A 19,679-nucleotide genomic window follows, 5' to 3' on the forward strand; every position below is an offset into this window, starting at 1 on the left:
GCCAGAAGCCAGTCCTCTGTAGTGCCCTACTTTAATCTCCTGACCTCATGCTAGGCCACTTCCAATTGCTAGGGGGAGACAAGGCACCAATAAGTTGTAATTATGTCTGAGCGAAAACAGCTGTGAGCACTCTACTTACAGGGTGCTCACATGCTGCTTTCTACTCAGTCTTGAGTTTCTGTTGCAATGTGCATGTCTCTTTGCTGAGCCAGTAATGGTATTCTCTTAGGTCTTGACTTCTTTGGAAAAATCAGATTTTTCTCACGGTGGCCTTCAACGGGGTTTTTATACTTGTAAGTAAAACTTTGAGTGTCCTTTTTAGTTGATTACTTTCCCTCTTAGTTTTTAGAAACTCTTTTGTTTGAAGATGCTGATCAGGCATTTCTTTTGTTTAGCCTTAGCTCCCCCTTTTTGTTTATCAACTGTACCCTGAGGCTCTCCTCAGCATTGCTGCAGTAGCTCAACAGTAGCGCACTAACCCTATGTTGCAATTTTGCTTTTCTCTTTCTTTCCCCTCCATTCTAGAGTCTCTTCAGTTCTGCAGAGTCCATCTCTGTGCCTGGTCAGCAGCTTATCCCATAGCGCACTGCATTTCTAATGCGGGAATTGTGGGCTCAATCCTCATGTGGGATAAACTAGCCATCATGTTACAGTTTTTTCACATTTTCCACTTTTTTTTACTTCAGAAATAAACAAAATACACTATAAGGTAAAATTGTCACACTTGACTATTACACCTATAAAATCTTGTTGGACACTCCCATTCCAAAACCACTGGCATTTATATGGAGCATACAATTTTCTAAAATGTTTTATGGCATAGCATACCATTACCTTTCATTAAAACAGCACCAGACCATTATTCTTCCTCCACCAAACTTTACTGTTGGCTCTATGATTTCCTGTAGGTAGCTTTCTCATGGCACCCACCAAACCCAGATTCATCTATTAGACTGCCAGATAGTTAAGCATGATTCATCACTCTAGAAAACACGTTTCCAGTGCTCCAGAGTCCAGTGGTGGTGTGCTTTACACCACTTAAGCCAATGCTTGGCTTTGCACAAAGAGATCTTAGGCTTTTGTGCAGCTGCTCAGCCATGGAGCTCCCAAAGCAGAGTTTGTGCTGATGTTGCTTGGAAATGAGTGATGCAACAAAGTATTGACAATTTTTACATGCTCTGGCTCTGCTCTGAGCATGTGGGTGGTCTACCACTTAATGGCAGACCTGTTGTTGCTACCATATGCTTCCATTTCACAATAATAGCACTTACAGTTGACTGGGGCAGAGTTCTATGAAGTGCCACATTTAAAATCAGCGTTGGTCGCTATGACCCATTCTACTGCCAGTGTTTGTCTATGGAAATTAAATGCCTATGTGCTTGATTTTATACATTTGTTAGCATTGAATGCAGCTGAAACACCTGAACTCAATAATTAGAACAGTTGTCCACATACTTTTGGCCATAGAGTGTATTAAAGTTCTTTTGAAAGGTCTTACTTTGATGGCATAAATGTCCATTAGTTAAAATAATCACTTGTGGTTTAATGTTCTGCTGGCAAAATAGCCGACAGGCTGCAGCGGTCATGCATGGTTTCAAGGGATAGCTTGGGTGGCCAGCTCCCTCCCTAAAATTAGCCAGCCCAGATGCCACCCTGAAATTTCTGTCACATTATTGGCGTAGTGTTCTCTGTAGATACTTGACCAGATGGGTGTATGTTTTTACACTATGGTGCAATGGTCTTAAGCATTCAACAACATTGTTTAAAACCATAATGCAGCATTTTTACCATATGTTTTTGCCAGTAAAACACTGCATTATCTAATCATAGACACTGCTTCCCTTGCCTCACAATACAGTGAGCACTTCTAATATTCATATAAACTAACCATTATTATAGGTTTTCTTTGTGATATGCTTCTAACAGTAATTACTGGTTTTCACTGGTAACACTGATTTTTACAGATCTGTTTGCTTAATGTAAATACTTCTGTCCACCAGATGTTTTTTTTTTCACTTTCTCTGTTTTTTATATTTTACATTAATGGTAAAAGCTTACTATCTGTTCGTGTTGCTTGTGTATTATTATTTTGCAATCTGGTGTTAACTAGAGGAAGATAGATTCCCCTTTTGAGTTTTGGTTACTCTCAAGGTTTCTTCCTCTTGCTCTTAGGGAGTTTTTCCTTGCCAAAGTTGCCACTGGCTTGGACCCGGGATTTTTCTGTAAAGCTACTCTGTAACAACGGCTGTTGTAAAAAGCACTATGTAAATAGACTTTACTTACATTATAATGGATAAAAATAATAATAGATACATTTAAAAATGTACTGAAACATTTAAAAAGAATACAGTCAGAAGAACACAGATATATGCCTAAGACATTTGTACAGAATTATTTACATGCTACATTCCCACTTATACTCCCACAGTTTTGCTAAATGAACAGGGATCAGACATGCTCCTGTTTCTTCACTATCTATACTACACCACCACTTGTTGTCCTGCTAAAAATTAAGTTTATAACTTACATATTAACTTGTAATTTTGATGCCAAAGCACCTTTGTGTTTGCTGTCTTCTGCTACTGAAATCACTACTATATAAAGCAATGTAACTAAAGGTAATCTTTTTCTGGGTTCTTTAGATATTGTTAAAAAAAAAGAGAGAGATATAAAGTGGAAAATACTGAGAAACTTTTTTGCTCAAACTTGAAATTTTCTTGCTTACGTTATCTGTTATGTCAGGTCATTTCTATCCTTATGGAGTTGGAGACTCAGTGAATGGACGGATAGATGATGGAAGCTCCTCTACTGTTTTTCTTGTGCAGCCATTTACATTCTTTGGGAAAACATACAGTCAGTTATATGTAAGTCAGTCTCAGTTTCCTATTTGGAAAGAATTTTGCTGTCTCAAGCAGCATGTTGTCTCAAGCATTTAAGACTCACTGATGTGTGCATGAAATCCATTGACAATTTGAAATTCTGTAAATATTCTCTATTAATTAAAAATCAGTAATAATTATAATTGCAACATAATTCTCAGCAAAGACGTGGCCATAACTGCACAAAATACAAAATACAACATGACCAGCTACTATTATTTGTGCCTGAATGTTCCACTCAAACTAATTTGAATCCCAGTTAGAAAAATATGGGGAAAGAATGTGTGTGTAGCACAATTTGTGTGCTAAAAAATATTTTTACCTTTTAAATGGTGATTCATATTTGTCAAATGTGTTGAAACCTCACCTCAGTTTTACAAAAATCATACATTTTAACAATGTCAGCACAAAGAGATTTTGGGTCATGTGTTGTAATAACAAACTAATTGTTTTTCATGTAGGTTAACAACAATGGCCACTTGACCTTTGATCAGCCATGGAGCATCTACACCCCCTACCAGTTTCCTGCTAACGGTGGACGAGACCTCATTGCCCCATTTTGGACAGACCTTGATAATCGTGGAAATGGTGTTGTCTCGTATCAGCAATACACTGCTGGCAATGTTCTCACACAGGCTACACGGGACATAAACCAGCATTTTCCTCAGCTGTATTTCAATGCAACTTGGGTCTTTGTTGCAACTTGGGATAGAGTAGCTTACTACCCTTACTCAGGCACGGTAAGAAAGTCTTCTTCTCATGTGATTAAGCTGCTTTACACTGATAATACCCTAAACTGCAAGTAAAACAATTTTGCTTCCTTGTGACATAGTAGGATATAATAAAAAAAGAAGTGTATTTTAGTGCTGGCTGACTTATTCTTATAAACATTTTGCAGGAAACATCTTTCCAAGTTGTTTTGATTTCAGATGGTCAGCTCTCTTTCATACTAATGAACTATGGTCAAATTGCTCCAACAAGCAGGACTGTACAGGTGAGTATTAATTTGATGCAAGTAGTCCACTATATGGTAACACTTTACAGTGTGTTGACCAAATAATATTAACTAATGAATTTGTTGACAGGAATAACTCATGAAGTACTATATCAATAATGCTTAGCCAGTATTAAGTAAACAGGAAATAATTGAATTTATTAATGTATTTTGTCACCATTAAAAATACAAGATACAAGAACAGTTACATTGATTAAGAACATCATACACTGTTAATAAATATATCAGTTAATATAAGTCAGCCCTTAATGTGAATACAACATTAACTAATGTGGTGCTAATTGTTTACTTGATGTTAGCTAACCGTTATTAATGTGTACTTCAAATGTTCGTGTTAACAAATACATAACTTAATATTAGTTAGTCAGCACTTATTATGTGTTAATAAAGCCCCTGAATTAAAAAAATATATTTTTTTTATTTTACTTTCAAAACCTATTGTTTTTTTCCTAGGCTGGTTATGACACAGATGACTCCAGCTACTATTTCTCAATTCCTGGGTCATTTCAGTACAACTACAGTATCTTTACATACAGCACCAATGTCAATGTGACAGGCAGATGGGCCTTCCGTGTGGATCATGGTTCACAGAGATGTCAATTTAACAGTAAGCTGCATGATATTCTATTTGCTTTTGAAAATCAATATCAAATTCAGACTAATTTTAATCTCACTAATTTTTATTTTGTTAGACAACCCCGTCCCACAGGGTACCTCTTTCTGGAAAGATGCCTCTTGCCTGGAGAGGTGCACCTGCACACGCAGGGGTCTTCAGTGCAGCTCACAGCCCTGCACCTTCTCTCAAGCCTGCCGTCGTGCTGCTTTCCAGTATAGCTGCCAAAATATTCAACGCCAAACCTGCACCATTTCTGGTGACCCCCACTACTACACATTCGATAACCAGATCTTTCACTTTCAAGGGACCTGCACTTATGTCCTGTCTGAGGTACAGATTTCAGTCATGTTTCCTTAATTGGTATGATGTTTATTATTGGGATATTTAAGATAATGATTCAACTTTCAATTCAGTCTAAGGATAAAAATATATTTCTGTACAGGCCTGTGGCGATGGGTTGCCGTACTTTCGGGTTGAAGGAAAGAATGAGAATCGGGGTAGCACGCGGGTGTCATGGACACGTTTGGTCAGAATATTTGTCTATGATGAAGAATTAGAACTGGTGAAAAATCATCGATATGACGTGAAGGTCAATATCACCACCTACTTGATTGAATGTGTTTTTTTTAAATATTTTTTTCTCTGACTTTTTTTTATTTATTATTTTTTTATATTGCTTGTTTAGGTGAATGGGAGCTTTGCAGCAACACCGTTCAGCCTCCGCAATGGCTCCATTCAAGTCTATCAGTCAGGTTTCTCTGTGGCTGTCAGTACTGATTTTGGCTTAGTTGTTACATATGATGCGTATTCCTATGTGACCATCAGTGTGCCTTATGACTATCAGAATGCCACATGTGGCCTGTGTGGTAATTTCAACCACCACCCCGAAGATGACTACCGTACACCTACAGGACAGATCTTGAGCTCAGATGTGGAATTTGCAAACTCTTGGAAGGCAGCAGGGGACACAGATCCTGGCTGCCAGAATAGCTGGTGCTCAGGTCTGATGTGTGCTTCTTGTACCACTGCTCAGAGAATTCTGTACAGTAACTCAAACTACTGTGGAATCATGGCAAATTCTACTGGCCCTTTTGCATCTTGTCACTCAAGACTGGCACCCCAGACCTTTGTAGAGAATTGTATCTATGATCTTTGTGTGGGAGGAGGTTACCAGCCAATCCTGTGCCAGGCACTTAATGTGTATGCTGCTCAGTGCCAGCAGCAGGGCATTCAGCTAGGCCAGTGGAGAAGACAAGGATTCTGTGGTAGGCATCACTGGTGTCCCTTTTATAATATGACTAAAGAAGCACTTTATTTTATTTTATTTTAAGTTACCAGTATCTTATAGGTAAATATGTGGTACTTGCAAGTAATTTTCTGCCACACAAGTAGCAGAATACATTGTAAGTTATTTAAAAATCTACCAGATATGTACAGCTGCACTTTTCAGGTACGTACTTTGGACGTACTGGATACTTAGTGACTATATATAAGTGCAAGTTGCATGCAACAGTATTTACACAGAATTGATTGATAAATATATAGTTCTTACAAGTAATATTTGATGCACACTTTGCAAGTTCAGTATGTAAATGCAGAGTAAATAATGTGAGACACATCAGTGATAACAAGACTGTAAAATAAAAACTGTAGCTTTTTACATAGTAATTATATAATAACTATCTATTCTCTTATTGTATGCAGAAATTAACCAGACGTATTATCAATTAAATATTGGTAGCTTCTCATATGATGAAAGCAGGACTAAAAGATACAGTGTTACTTTGTACATAGTAAACAACTGAAATATAGCTGGGATTTCTCACATTAGTCATGATGTACTTACATCATAAATTTGCAAAGTGTAGCTCATGTATTTATCACTTCAAAATCCTACATATTTGTCATCTGTATATGCACTGTTGTATAAAGCTTGCACATACTATGTACATGAAAAATATGGACCAAAAAATTACTTGTAGGTGCTACATATTTACTTATAAAATACTGGGTACTTACCACACCATAAAATAAAGAGCTACCATGACAAATTATGAAGACTTAAAAACTTTAACATAAAGAACATTATTCTTCTATTCTTCCTTTTACTTTCAGAAATTCCATGCCCTCAGTACAGTCACTTTGAGTCCCAGGGCACAGGCTGTCCTGCAACCTGCAGTAACCCTTCTGCACCTGTAAACTGTCCCTTGCCAAGCCAGGAGAGTTGTATTTGTGATGCTGGATATGTCCTAAGTGCTGGAGAGTGTGTTCCTCAAGCTAACTGTGGCTGTTCATTTGAAGGACTCTATTATGCTAACGGTCAATCAGTGGTATTGGACAATGACTGTGGGAGGCTGTGTACATGCAACAACAGAATAATGAGCTGCCAGAATCACCGGTGTGGTCCACAGGAGATGTGTGCAATCCATGATGGAGTGAGAGGCTGCAGACCAATAAGTTACTCCACCTGTTGGGTTGAAGGACCAGGCTCATATCACACCTTTGATGGACTAACGTTCAGCTACCCAGGAGCCTGTGGGCTTACCCTCTCTAGGGTGATGGGACCATCCCCACTTCCTAACTTTGCTGTAACAGTCCAGAAACAGCTCAGAGGCCCTCAGGACTTTTCCAGATTGCTGAAGTTTGAGGCAGAGGGAACTCAGGTCACCATAGAAATGAGAGAGGGAGGAACAGCAACAGTAAGCTCTTAAATATTATTATTATTATTATTATTATTATTATTATCATTATTATTATTATTATTATTATTATTATTATTTGCAAAGAAATTCCAAGGAGATATTTTAACCAAAGAGATTTATCAGCCTAATATTTTTTCTTTCAGGTGGATGGACAGGCAGTTGCTTTACCATTTAGTGTTGGCACTGGCCGAATCCGTATATTTCACAGCAGTGTGAAGGGTATAATCATGGAAACCACCTTTGGGGTAACTGTGCGAGCTGACTGGCCACACCTAATTAGAATCACTGCACCCAGCAACTACAATGGCACACTTGGTGGTCTGTGTGGGAATTTGAATGGATACCGTGGAGATGAGTTCCTCAGCCCTGTTGGAATCTTGCTGAATGATTCACAGGCATTTGGGAATAGCTGGCGGGATGGGTCTCTCTCAGCCTTCTGTGAAGAATCAACAAACAACTGGCAAAGAGGATATTATCAGAACAACAGCCAGTTCCAACAGCAGTGCAGCATTATGGCTTCAGCATACGGACCGTTTGCTGAGTGCCACAGCAGCCTGGATCCCAGTGTCAGGATAGCAGACTGCATCAGTTTTCTGGAACAGACAGGGGGCGCAAAAGAGGCTTTGTGTGAGGCCCTGCGAGGGTACGCCGTCCTTTGTCAGCAAAATGGTGTTGCTGTGCGAGAATGGAGAAATATAACTAATTGTGGTGAGTTTTATTTATTGATTTTTTTTTTTTATTAAGAGTATCATAGCTTAGAGGGTCAAAGCTTTTTACACTAGATAACATTTTACACACACCAATCAACTAATTGGCACTTTGCTTTCCTTTTAAAGAGTTCCCCTGTCCAACCAATAGCCACTATGAGCTGTGTGGTACTTCCTGCCCAGCAGCCTGCCCCAGTCTGTCTTTCCCCTTTTTGTGCACCCAACACTGCCAGGAAGGATGCCAGTGTAATGATGGCCTACTGCTAAGTGGAGACCGTTGTGTGCCCCCTACTGGCTGTGGCTGTCTTCATGAAGGGCGCTACAGGCAGGGTGGAGAACGTTTCTGGCACGGTGAAGAGTGCCAGTCCCTGTGTACCTGTGATGGGACCACAGGTTTCGTCCGCTGTTCTCCATCATCTTGCAGTGAGCAGGAAACCTGTCGTATTGTTGGGGGAGAATATGGTTGCCACCCTCTACCCCGTGCTACCTGCTCTGCTTCAGGAGATCCCCACTATACCTCTTTTGACGGACGGACATTTGACTTCCAGGTCACCTGCAGATACGTACTGGCAACTGTATGTAATGATACTCGAAGGCTACCATATTTCCAGGTTGTTGCAAAGAATGAAGCTTGGCGTGGACTTCCAGTGTCAATCACTGTGGATGTTTATGTCAATGTCTCAGGGCATATGGTGCATGTTTCACGCAACATGCGTGGTACTGCTGAGGTAAGCAAAAAAAATGAAATATTCTTATGTGTTTTATTGCTGTTTATTGATTTATTGTGACCAGTGATGGGCACAGACATTTTGAGGGGCCATAACTGTAACCTGAAAAAAGGGCAAAAGCAAGGAAAGCATTATTATTGTTGTGCTCAAGGCGAGATCTATATTCAGGTTCAAGAGGGTTTATTATCATTTCAGCTATATTTAGAAGTACACAGTGAAATGAAACAACATCCATGGTGCAACACAGGAACACAAGTGCAAAACAGTACAACATACACAGTGCCGACAATACAGTGCAATATATATATACATATATGAAAGACTTACAATAAATACAAAAACGGCACAGAGTACACAGTACTGAGAATAAGTAGAGTTGTGCAAAGCAGGATGTAACATACTATAACATATTAGCAGATAACCTAGCATATATGAACATAGCAGTCACTGAGGTAGCAACCAGAACAACAGTAATAGAATACAGTAAGCGTCTTAAAAGAAGATAAAGAACGAACTCTAAAATATGAACATATTTTAAAGAGACTACTTCATGTTTTTTTTTTCCATTAGATTGATAGTCAGACCAGGAACCTTCCTGTCCTGCTTGATTCTGGACGTGTTTCCATTTACTCCAGTGGACAGAACACATTTATCACAACTGACTTTGGCCTAAGTGTGAGTTACGATGGTTCGTGGGTTGTGCGTATCACTGTCCCAGCTAATTACAGTGGAGCCACATGCGGCCTGTGTGGTAACTTCAATGGCCAGAGGGGTGACGATTTCCGCAAACGATCAGGTGCACTGGCTTCTTCAGCTTTTGAGTTTGGAGCTGACTGGAAAGTGGAGAATGACACATTGTGCAGCGATGGATGTGGAGACTCCTGTTCATCATGTCAAAATCCAGTTGAGGCACGGGCCCAGTGTCAGATCCTCAAGGACAGCCAGGGTCCATTGAGCTTCTGTCATGCCACTGTGGACCCCCAGGCCTACTTTGATGACTGTGTGTTTGATTTATGCATCTCAGGGTACAGACATGATGCACTGTGCCGTTCCATCCAAACCTATGTGAGTGCCTGCCAGTCTGCCAATGTCTTTATCTACCCCTGGAGAGAGAACACAACCTGCAGTAAGTCAATAAGCAAAAGTTTTGAAATGTTTCAGCAATTTCCTAAATAATGGAACCTGCATTAAGTGTATTTTATAGTGGAATACTTTAAGGAGATTTGGGTTTGGGTTTAGATAGCAAGGCACCAGGAAAGACACTTATGGGTAGTATTGGCTGATGCAAGTATATTTGGATTTGAGACTGAGGAATCTGGGCTAGGTGTTATTCTCTTCATTATGACACAGTAACATACAAAAAAATACTACCACTACATGTTCAAGATTGATAAATAAATATATATACGTCAGGTGGAATTTATGATAACTTGCATTTGTGGTATGATAGCGCTAATTGTGTTATGTAATTTCACAGGAATGGACTGTCCTGTGAACAGCCACTATGAGCTGTGTGGCACAGACTGTGGTCATACCTGTGCTAGCAGCATTGATGCTGTATGTCAGCGGACATGCTCAGAGGGCTGTTTCTGTAATGAGGGCTTTGTGAGGAGTGGAGGACGCTGTGTTCCAGTGGAACAATGTGGCTGCTTGTACAATGGATTCTATTATCACGTGAGTTCCAGTTAGTCAGTCATACGGTCAAAAACCTGAACTGTTAAAGTGATTAAGTTTATCTGGAAGCATCTATACATTGACTGTTTTATTTAAATACTGCTCTATTAGGTACTGTATTGACATTTGATTGTGTCTTAATATGGTGTGGTTCTGCAGATTGGTGAGCAGTTCTGGACCCCAGGATGTTCACAACGCTGTGAGTGCTTTGCTCCCAATGACCTGCGCTGCTACTCTGCCTCCTGCTCTCCCACCCAGGAGTGTGTGGTCAGGAATGGCCTGCTTGGCTGCTACAGCAGAATGTCTTCATGCATGGTCTGGGGTGATCCCCATTACTTTACCTTTGATGGGGCTGTCGCCACCTTCCAGGCAAGAATAGGCTTTTTCAATTAACACAACTAAATACTGGTCTTTGATTTAATGGAACATGATTCAAGTGTCTCACTGGATAATTGATCATGTTTAGTCGATGTCACATATTACTGTTGTATTTACAACCCCATTTCCAAAAAAGTTGGGATGCTGTGCAAAATGTAGATAAAACAAAATGCAATGATGTGCAAATCATTTAAACCCTGTATTTCATTGAAAGTAGTGCAAAGACAACATTTCAAATATTGAATCTGAGAATTTTTACTATTTTTTAAATATCTTTGCCCATTTTGAATTTGATGCCAACAACACGTTACAAAAAAGTTGGGACGGGGGCATGTTTACCACCGTGTTTCATCTCCTTTCAACAACACATGGTAAGCGTTTAGGAACTGAGGAGACCAACTGCTGTAGTTTTGTTGTATTTTTCATTTTATAATGTGCCAAATATTTTCAGTGGCGACAGGTCTGGACTGCAGGCAGGTCAGTTTAGCACCTGGACTCTTTTAACTACAAAATCATGCTGCTGTAATAGATGCAGAATGGGGTTTGGCATTGTCTTGCTGAAATAAGCAAGACCTTCCCTGAAAAAGACGTCATCTGGATGGCAGCATATGTTGCCAGAACATGTATATATCGTTGAGCATTAATGGTGCCTTCACAGATATGCACGTCACCCATGCCATGTGCTCTAAAGCACCCCTATACCATCATGAATACTGGCTTTTGAACTGTGCACTGATAACATGCTGAGTGGTCTTTGGCCCAGAGGACACAGTGTCCATGATTTCCAAAAAGAATTTCAAATGTTGGTTCGTCAGACCACAGGACACTTCTCCACTTCCCCTCAGTCCATTTTAAATGAGCTCAGGCCCAGAGAAGGTGGCAGTGTTCCTGGATCCTGTGTATATACGCTTTCTTCTTTGCATTTAAGAGTTTTAATTAGTATTTGTGGATGGAATGATGAACCGTTTTCTCAGACAGTGTTTTTCAGAAGTGTCTTTATTTACATTTTTCACAGAGTCACAACATTTTTGGAAATGGGTTTATAATATGAAAATATGTGATTCTTTTCTTCAGGGAACTTGTTCATATGAGATCTCAAAGACCTGCTCAAATGTCTCAGACAATGGCATAAATTTCCGTGTGGTGGCAGCTAACATGCACCGTGGGAACATGGCTGTGTCCTTTGCATCTAAAGTGGATGTGTGGCTAACTCAGTGGGGACAACAGACACAGATAACTATTGGACAAAACAAGAGAGTGAAGGTATTTCTCCTCTTTACTGTGTGCTCCTGAATCAGAAAATCAGAGGTGTGGGACATTTCCTGATTTCTTCTTTTTTAATACCTTTTCTTCTCTTTCTTCTCTGCAGGTTAATGGGACAGACATGAGCTCATCTGCTTTTCAAATCAACTATTTTGCAGAAGTGCATCAGGAACAAGATTTTGTGGTTGTGAATGCATCAAACGAGCTCATGGTCTACTTTGATGGTCGTTACACACTTTCAGTGAAACTGGGCCCGAGCTTCCAGGGATCTGTTTGTGGAATGTGTGGCAACAACAATGGAGACCCTGCAGATGACAAAGCTACGCCCAGTGGAGCTCTCGCACCCAATGACAATGTTTTTGGCAACAGCTGGAGATCAATTAACAGTGCTGCAGGGTGGTTAACCATATTTGAATAACACTTTTAAAAATACAAGGATGGTGTATGTGAAGTTAAAATAGATACACTCATCTAACCAAAACAAAAAATACATATTCCCATTAATATCTATTGAACTGCCATTTATTTTACACTGTTTATGTCTAAGCAACTTTGCTTTCTTTCCAGGTGTGGAGCTAATGACCGGACAGGTGATGTGAACGACTGCCCTTTTAGACAGGAGTACTCTGAACTCTGTAGCATCATCAGCAACACCAGTGGACCCTTCCAGCCCTGCCATATCCATGTCAACCCTGCTGTTTACTACAATTCCTGTGTGTATGACCTATGTGTCTACTCATCAGCCAATGGTATGCTGTGTTCAGCTCTGGAGGCCTATGAAGTTGCTTGCACCACAATAGGGATCCAGATCTCAGACTGGCGGTCTGGTCTAGCTTGCTGTAAGTCCAATAAATTTATAGACCTGTCTGTGATTTTAATTTTCTGGAATTGATGCACAGGACAAATGGTTTTTATGAATTACATGTTTTTTCATGAATTTTTACCTTTTTTTCTCATTAGCGAGGGTGGATCCCTGTGCAGGGCTGAGCTGCACTGCAGATGAGTGGTGTGGGGAGAAAGATGGCATCTATGGCTGCTTCTGTAATGAGGATCATCCTAGACCGAAGCTTGAGTCTTACGGTACAGGCACATTTTAACATGTGGGCATGCATTAGGGGCTGTGGCTATTTTGCTTCCATACACCAGTTTAACAGTCCAATGGAAACAACTGATTGTTTATACCAGCTAGTACTAAACTGTCATCACCACATACCAATGAGCTTTTCAAAATGAAGTTGTGTGTAAAAAGTTGTGTGTGAACGTTGTATGTAAAAAACATTAAAATTTTAAAATTACTATATTGCTAAATTACTATATTTTGTTGATTGCCATTGGGAAGTAAATCAGAAATCCTCAGCATTTGTCAAACAATGTAAGTTACCATTTTATTTATGTGTTATATCATGGTCACATCGAGCTAAACTTTCTGTAGATAGTTGTTTTGCACATCAGTTAAATGGTCTTTTTGCTACCCAATTAGGTACTTCTTGAAATCTACCAGTCCTAGTTTACTAGGCTGTATTTCAGCAAGGTTTACACATTGCTGAGGAAAAAAAGTCTCTAGTCTCTCCTCCTGCTGGTCATTACTGTCTTCTTTTCTGTACCTTCAATTTAGGCATTGTCCTCAGCTAGTTTGTCTTCTGCCCACAGCACTAACTAGTGGATATATTAGTTGACTAGTCAGTTCAACCACTTGAATATACTAAAGATATTTGACATCTATTTCTCTAAAACAAATCTCACACCTCCTTACTTTTTCTCTTTTCTTCTTGTACCAGACTCCAGAGAAACCTGTGAGAGCAGCTCTGGCACCATGTCTCTGTCCCGCTGTCAGCTCTTTGAAGCAGGTTTCACTGCTAACATCCTGCATCTGAGTGACCCCAACTGCAACGGAACTCTCCAAAATGGCAGACTGGTGTTCCACTTTGATAACGATGACAACATCTGTGGCACAAATCTCACGGTAAACAGTATACTTGCTGATAAAGTGGATTTTAGGTGCTTTTTAGGTTTATAACATAATTCTGACCTTTGCAAACAGAGTGCAACTGTATTGTAAATCCTGACTCAAAATCTAAACTTAGTCCCATAAATATTTGGACATCAATAAAGTTATTTTTCTTTTATATATCTGCCACAGCACTTTTAAATTGCAAGTCCTTGAGTGTATATTTGGTGGTAATTAATTTTCATCACATTCAGCTTCTGACATTATTAATAAATCATATCAACAGGCCAATGGCACACACTTCATGTACGAGAACTTTATCCAGGGAGTAGTGGACTCAGCAGGAGGATTCATCAACAGAGAGAAACGTCTGAATCTGCACTTCTCATGCATTTACCAGCTTAGCCAGACACTTACCATGGACACAGAACTAAATCCCCTGCAGAGGTGAGGTGTGCTACTGCCTGGGATCTTCACTGAAATCCCACTAATATCAATTGCTGTAGTTACATGGCTTGTTTAACATTTGATCCTTAAGTTTATGCTATGAACCAACCAGTCTGTGGTTTGATGTTTACACAGCATAGTGCACAAGGACCTTCCAAACGGTCAGGGGTTGTATCAGGTCAGGATGACTCCCTTCCAGGATGCTGCCTTCTCCCACCCTTACAACGGTAGTGCATACATAGAAGTGGACCAGCGGATCTACGTTGCAGTGATTGTTCAGGGAGTTGACAGCCGTCAGATTGCCACAGTCATAGACTCATGTTGGGCCACTCCTGTCAATGACCAGAACTTCGGTGTCCGCTGGAACCTCATCGTTAATAGGTATGAACATTTTCCTCGCTTCGACTTTTGGCAGGAACAAACAGGGAAAAAACAGAAAGTTTTAGTTTTTACCGCATTGATTTGAGCCTGTCATAATATGTGGATTATAATTTATCATTTTTTTGCCACTACATCTCATTTCAGTCCAAGATATCTTTTGTTTGATTTAAAGATAAAATATCACATTTTTTCAGATGCCCTAACCCAAAAGATATCACAGTGGATGTTTATCAGAATGGTGTCTCCACAATCGGCCGTTTCTCCTTCAAGATGTTTGCCTTTAATGGCTACCGCAAAGTTTTCCTTCACTGCGCCATCCACCTTTGCCTTCTGCAGAAGAACAACTGTGCAGCGGTGAGTTCTGTAAATAACTTTGAACTATAATGATAATAACAAAAAAAATATATATATATAAATTATTATTATTATTATTATTATTAAAAAAAGTAGGGACACTGTGTAAAATGCAAATGAAAACAATATGCACTGATGCATGCCATGTGCACTAATGCACTAACATCTCAAATGAGCTCAGGCCCAGAAAAGATGGCAGCATTTCTGGGTCCTGTTAATATATATGTTGGTTTCTTCTTTACATAGTAGAGTTTAACTTGCATTTGTGGACGCAGTGATGATCTGTGTTCACAGACAGTTGTTTTCAGAAGTTTTCTTGAGCCCATGCAGGGATTTCCACTAGATAGTCAGGTCTATTTTAATGCAGTGCCACCTGAGGGCCCAAAGACCTTGGCTAGCCAATACTGGTTTCAGCCTTGTCACTTATTTACAGAGAGGATTGTCTAAATCTTTTAATGATAGTATGTAGTGTAGATGATGAAATCTCCAAATTCTTTGCTATTTTACATTCAGAAATTGTTGCGCTGTCACACTTCTGGGTTCTTCTCCCTTGCCTAACACGCTCCAGGACTCCATTTCCCAGAATCCCAATCATCATGACATCACCCCTTCCACCAATCACAGGCCTCTGCCTCGTTCTCAATCACCTGAGTACTGATTCAACACACCTGTATCTGTTTGTCTTAGACTTTAAAAGCATCCTGGTTTGTTCTCCTCTTTGCGAGGTGTTGCCACACTTCTGTTTACTGAGCGTTTATCTTCTATTTTCATGTCCTGTGTACTCACCCCATTGTTTTCTCCATTGTTTCTCTTTTGGATTTGCCGTTATTGCTCAGGTTGCCTGTGTTTTTGCATTTATGGTTTCTGACCTTTGCCTGTTTTTGGACATTGTTTCTGGATTTGCCCTAACTTGTTTCTCTCATTAAACCAACTGTTGTTTTTAAGATCCGCAAGCATCTGTTCAGCGTTACATGCGCTATTGGCCCACACAGTCTTTCACAGAGTGGTCAACTCCTCCCCATCTTAACTTATGAAAGACTCCAGCCTCTCTGGAATGCTCTTTTTCATGTTACTGACCTGCTGCCAATTAACCTCCAAGTGTTTTTTTTAGCATTACACAACTTTTCCAGTCTTTTGTTGCCCCGTCTCAACTTTCTTTAAATGTGTTGCTGGCATCAAATTCAACATAGGCATATATTTTTCAAAAAACGATAACATTTCTCACTTTCAACATTTGAAATGTTTGAACTATTGTCAAATAAATATAGGGTTAAAATGATTTGCACATCATTGCATTTTGTTTTAATTTACATTTTGCACAGCGTTTCAAGTTTTTTGAAAATGGGGTTGTAATAACTGTAGTGATCTCCCACCAAAGGTATAACTGTTCTGTGCTGCCAGTGCATGTGCTACTCTAAAAAAGATACCAGAGTAGTTGTTTTGACTGGATGTTCACTATAATTCCACCCAGTTTGCAGTTGCACTGCTCTGTGCCAGGTTAGAGCCAGTGATTATAAAAATATGCAAAATGGTCTTTGCCAGCACCTTAAATACTCCTTTGTTTTTACTCTTAAACTATGACAATGAAAATAGGGTCTGTAGTAAAACAGTGATGAGGAGATATCATGGAATGACTCAATATGCACATGGACATTATGGCTGCATCATGTCTTCTCACACATATACATCTGATCCTGAAAGGTGAAGTCATGATATTTTGATGGTAGAAAGCCTTTCAGAATGTGTTAGCAGCTTGGGTCTCAGTCTAGCTGTTATATTTGCTGTCATTGTAAAGGGAAGTCTCCTAAGAACATTTTGAGGCTCTACCACTTATTTATACCTGTTTAAACACTTTTAGGTAACACAAACAAACCTGACCTAATAAAGCTGTGCAAATTTAGTAAATCAAGCAGCATATTTAATCCGCCACACGTCAAATATCTCCAACCATATTTTGTGGGTTCTTTTCTGAACTACACGTTCCAATCGTGTACACATTAAATCCAAATTGTTAGAGTATGCATGTCTTGCATCCATGCAAATTTGTTTATGCACAATTTATTTTGCACTTGGAATACTATAAAAAACAGTGAGTGCTTCTGAAATCCATGTAAGCTTTAACAACTCTTATCTATCTTGTGTGTTTTGCAGCGCTGCTTCCCTGAACACCGTTTCAGAGTTGGTCGTTCTGTGGACATGCATGACAAAACCTCCATCTCTGTTGGTCCTTTTATCTGGGCTGCTGAAAGTGCAGGTAAACACTCTCACAAGACACACTTGCCTTGATGTTTTCTCATGTTCTTTAGTATCTGGGGCAATGTAAGCACAAGTAATGCCAGGTACTTCTATTCTCCTAAAAATTACAGGAGAAAACAGCCAACTTACAGTAATCTTGTTTTCCAGGTGGTTGTTAAATAACAGTTTATAGTTGCTATTGTACTTTTATTTACTGTCAGTATAGTAAATTAATGTGAAAGCAGTGCCATTAGTAGCCAGTGTACTGTTTGCTCATCATGTTATTTGGAGTTGAATAACTGTGTTTAAGAAACACAGGAATGGATTCTGATTTTTTAATGGAAGGCAGAGTTATTTGTAATGTAATTGGTTTATTGTCCAGAAGCATCTCTCAAAAGCATGAACCGAGAGTAGATGTGATTGTATTTAGTGATCTCTCTGTAAATCTAATTCATCTTTTACAATAATGAGCAGTAACACAGTAATGCTTTACACACATTAATGCAGGGCATGGTTAACATATTATTAAGACTAGGCCACCCCAAATTTATTTATTTATTAAATTCTAGCAAAAAAAGAGAAAAAATCAAAGTAATGTATATAATAACAATGCAAAGGGGAAATAAAAGCTTTTTAAAATAGTTTAAATGTCATAGGTTTCACACTGTACACCAAAGTCAAGCAAATTGTATTTGATTACACATTTAAGCATAAATACAAAAATACAATGGGCTTCATTCACCACTATTTTTCTATGCTTTTCTGAAATTTGTTCTTGAGAAAGGTCCTAAGAAAATGTCTGCATCAAATTGCACCTTTGTGCTCTTGAGTGTGTGTAGATTTTGTTTTTACTCAAGAATATATCCCAATTAAGAAAACGTTGGTGAATGTCAGAAGTGAAAACTGCAGAAGTGGGTTTTATTAAGAATTTTCTTCCTAAGAACGGTTGGTGAATGAGGCCCATTGTTCACTGAAGCTCCCTTAATAGCTTAGCAGATATTACTATGGTAATGCTTATATTCTAGGTATTCTTCAGTCTCTTAAGTTCTAGGTATTATGTTGGTAAGTGTGTAATACAAAATCCAAAGTGCTGGATAGTTATTTTGGGTAATATGATGCAAAGTTTCATGAGAGTTGGACTAAAACATACTGAAATGACAAACAGTTTCTATGTATTAACTGGCTAAGTGTGAGGTACAAACTCCACAACACTGTAGAGTTATTTTGGGTAAAATCTACCTCCCGATTACCCAATCTGGTCCTGCTTTACTGTAATTCAGAAGCAAATGTAACTCATTATGATTTAAGCATGATTTAAGTTATTTATAGCACCCAATTTTTCATTTTGTTTTTTACAGGCGTGTAGATCCCAGAGATACCGATACTTCTCCCAAGGCCATCTGAATGAAAACTTCATGAGTGAAGATTTTACACAACTCTTAGTTAATCTCTTTGCAATTAATAGGGCACTAATGTAACACTGTATGGGCTTTTCTAATTAATTAATGTTGCAGTCAATAATTATTTGCTTCCATAAATAGTTGATTTTAATTGATTTTAAATATGTAATGCATTTTTCACTGTGATTACATTTTGAAAACTCCTTAAATTGTTGTCTTTCCAAATGTGGATTCAATTATAAGGTTCATCTTTATGACTACATTTTACATCTCAATAAATTCTCTGCATGCCAAAAGGGTATATGCCATCTATAGTATCATTTCTTTAAATTGGTTATAGGCTATTGTACTAATGATCATAGGTAGCCAGAGCTGTACCTGATGTGTTTTGTGTAGAGGGCGAACAACAATTGTTACAGAAAAGTTCTCTGGGTTGCTTTTATGCTGCACATCAAGTCTGAGCTGCCATCACTGACCTTCATTAGTTTGGGCTTAACCCAAAATAATGGGCTTCATGGTATTTACGGCACTGCAAAAGTCAAATATTATTTATTACACATGCCACAATCTTTGGGGGCTATTTGGGAGGGCAGAGTACAATGGGAAAGACTTTTTCTCTATTATCAAAGGAATTGACAAAGAAATATTTGTATAAATCATACCTTGTTTTGTCCTACTTATCAGAATATATGATAAATGTTTAAAGATGTAAAGATGTTAGAATTACATGCTATTGCAAAATAATAATTTAGTAACTGTAGTGCCAACTTATTATTAATTAACATAGAGAAAATAAGTGTGTCATGGTCAGGTAAATACAATTTCCTAAAAAATACTACCATATTATTACCCAATTATTACTGATCTGTAACATGCTACCATTTTTTAAAAATATATATACCTTTGTGTACAGATGACTGAACTATAAGAGATATCTAAGGGATTGTTTAAT

At 38.8% G+C, this 19,679-nt stretch overlaps 1 protein-coding gene across 1 annotated transcript in view; it reads left to right on the forward strand.

Moving 5' to 3' along the window:
• Nucleotides 1-19,435, forward strand: part of LOC118804537 (alpha-tectorin-like) — a 35,175-nt gene extending 15,740 nt beyond the window's left edge. Inside the window, exons 8-30 of the mRNA XM_036565030.1 lie at nucleotides 2,743-2,864; nucleotides 3,341-3,619; nucleotides 3,778-3,873; nucleotides 4,348-4,501; nucleotides 4,587-4,840; nucleotides 4,953-5,099; nucleotides 5,196-5,775; nucleotides 6,626-7,209; nucleotides 7,356-7,920; nucleotides 8,049-8,647; nucleotides 9,218-9,773; nucleotides 10,125-10,321; nucleotides 10,481-10,690; nucleotides 11,774-11,962; nucleotides 12,069-12,358; nucleotides 12,530-12,801; nucleotides 12,923-13,042; nucleotides 13,741-13,925; nucleotides 14,197-14,357; nucleotides 14,493-14,738; nucleotides 14,933-15,092; nucleotides 17,244-17,346; nucleotides 18,686-19,435. Of these exons, the coding sequence (XP_036420923.1) occupies nucleotides 2,743-2,864; nucleotides 3,341-3,619; nucleotides 3,778-3,873; nucleotides 4,348-4,501; nucleotides 4,587-4,840; nucleotides 4,953-5,099; nucleotides 5,196-5,775; nucleotides 6,626-7,209; nucleotides 7,356-7,920; nucleotides 8,049-8,647; nucleotides 9,218-9,773; nucleotides 10,125-10,321; nucleotides 10,481-10,690; nucleotides 11,774-11,962; nucleotides 12,069-12,358; nucleotides 12,530-12,801; nucleotides 12,923-13,042; nucleotides 13,741-13,925; nucleotides 14,197-14,357; nucleotides 14,493-14,738; nucleotides 14,933-15,092; nucleotides 17,244-17,346; nucleotides 18,686-18,693 (6,077 nt within the window). The 3' untranslated portion in view covers nucleotides 18,694-19,435. The remainder of the gene's footprint in view (nucleotides 1-2,742; nucleotides 2,865-3,340; nucleotides 3,620-3,777; nucleotides 3,874-4,347; nucleotides 4,502-4,586; nucleotides 4,841-4,952; nucleotides 5,100-5,195; nucleotides 5,776-6,625; nucleotides 7,210-7,355; nucleotides 7,921-8,048; nucleotides 8,648-9,217; nucleotides 9,774-10,124; nucleotides 10,322-10,480; nucleotides 10,691-11,773; nucleotides 11,963-12,068; nucleotides 12,359-12,529; nucleotides 12,802-12,922; nucleotides 13,043-13,740; nucleotides 13,926-14,196; nucleotides 14,358-14,492; nucleotides 14,739-14,932; nucleotides 15,093-17,243; nucleotides 17,347-18,685) is intronic.
• Nucleotides 19,436-19,679: the final 244 nt, after the last annotated feature.

Source organism: Colossoma macropomum, unplaced genomic scaffold, assembly GCF_904425465.1.
Source record: "Colossoma macropomum unplaced genomic scaffold, Colossoma_macropomum, whole genome shotgun sequence".
NCBI classification, from domain to species: Eukaryota; Metazoa; Chordata; class Actinopteri; order Characiformes; family Serrasalmidae; genus Colossoma; species Colossoma macropomum.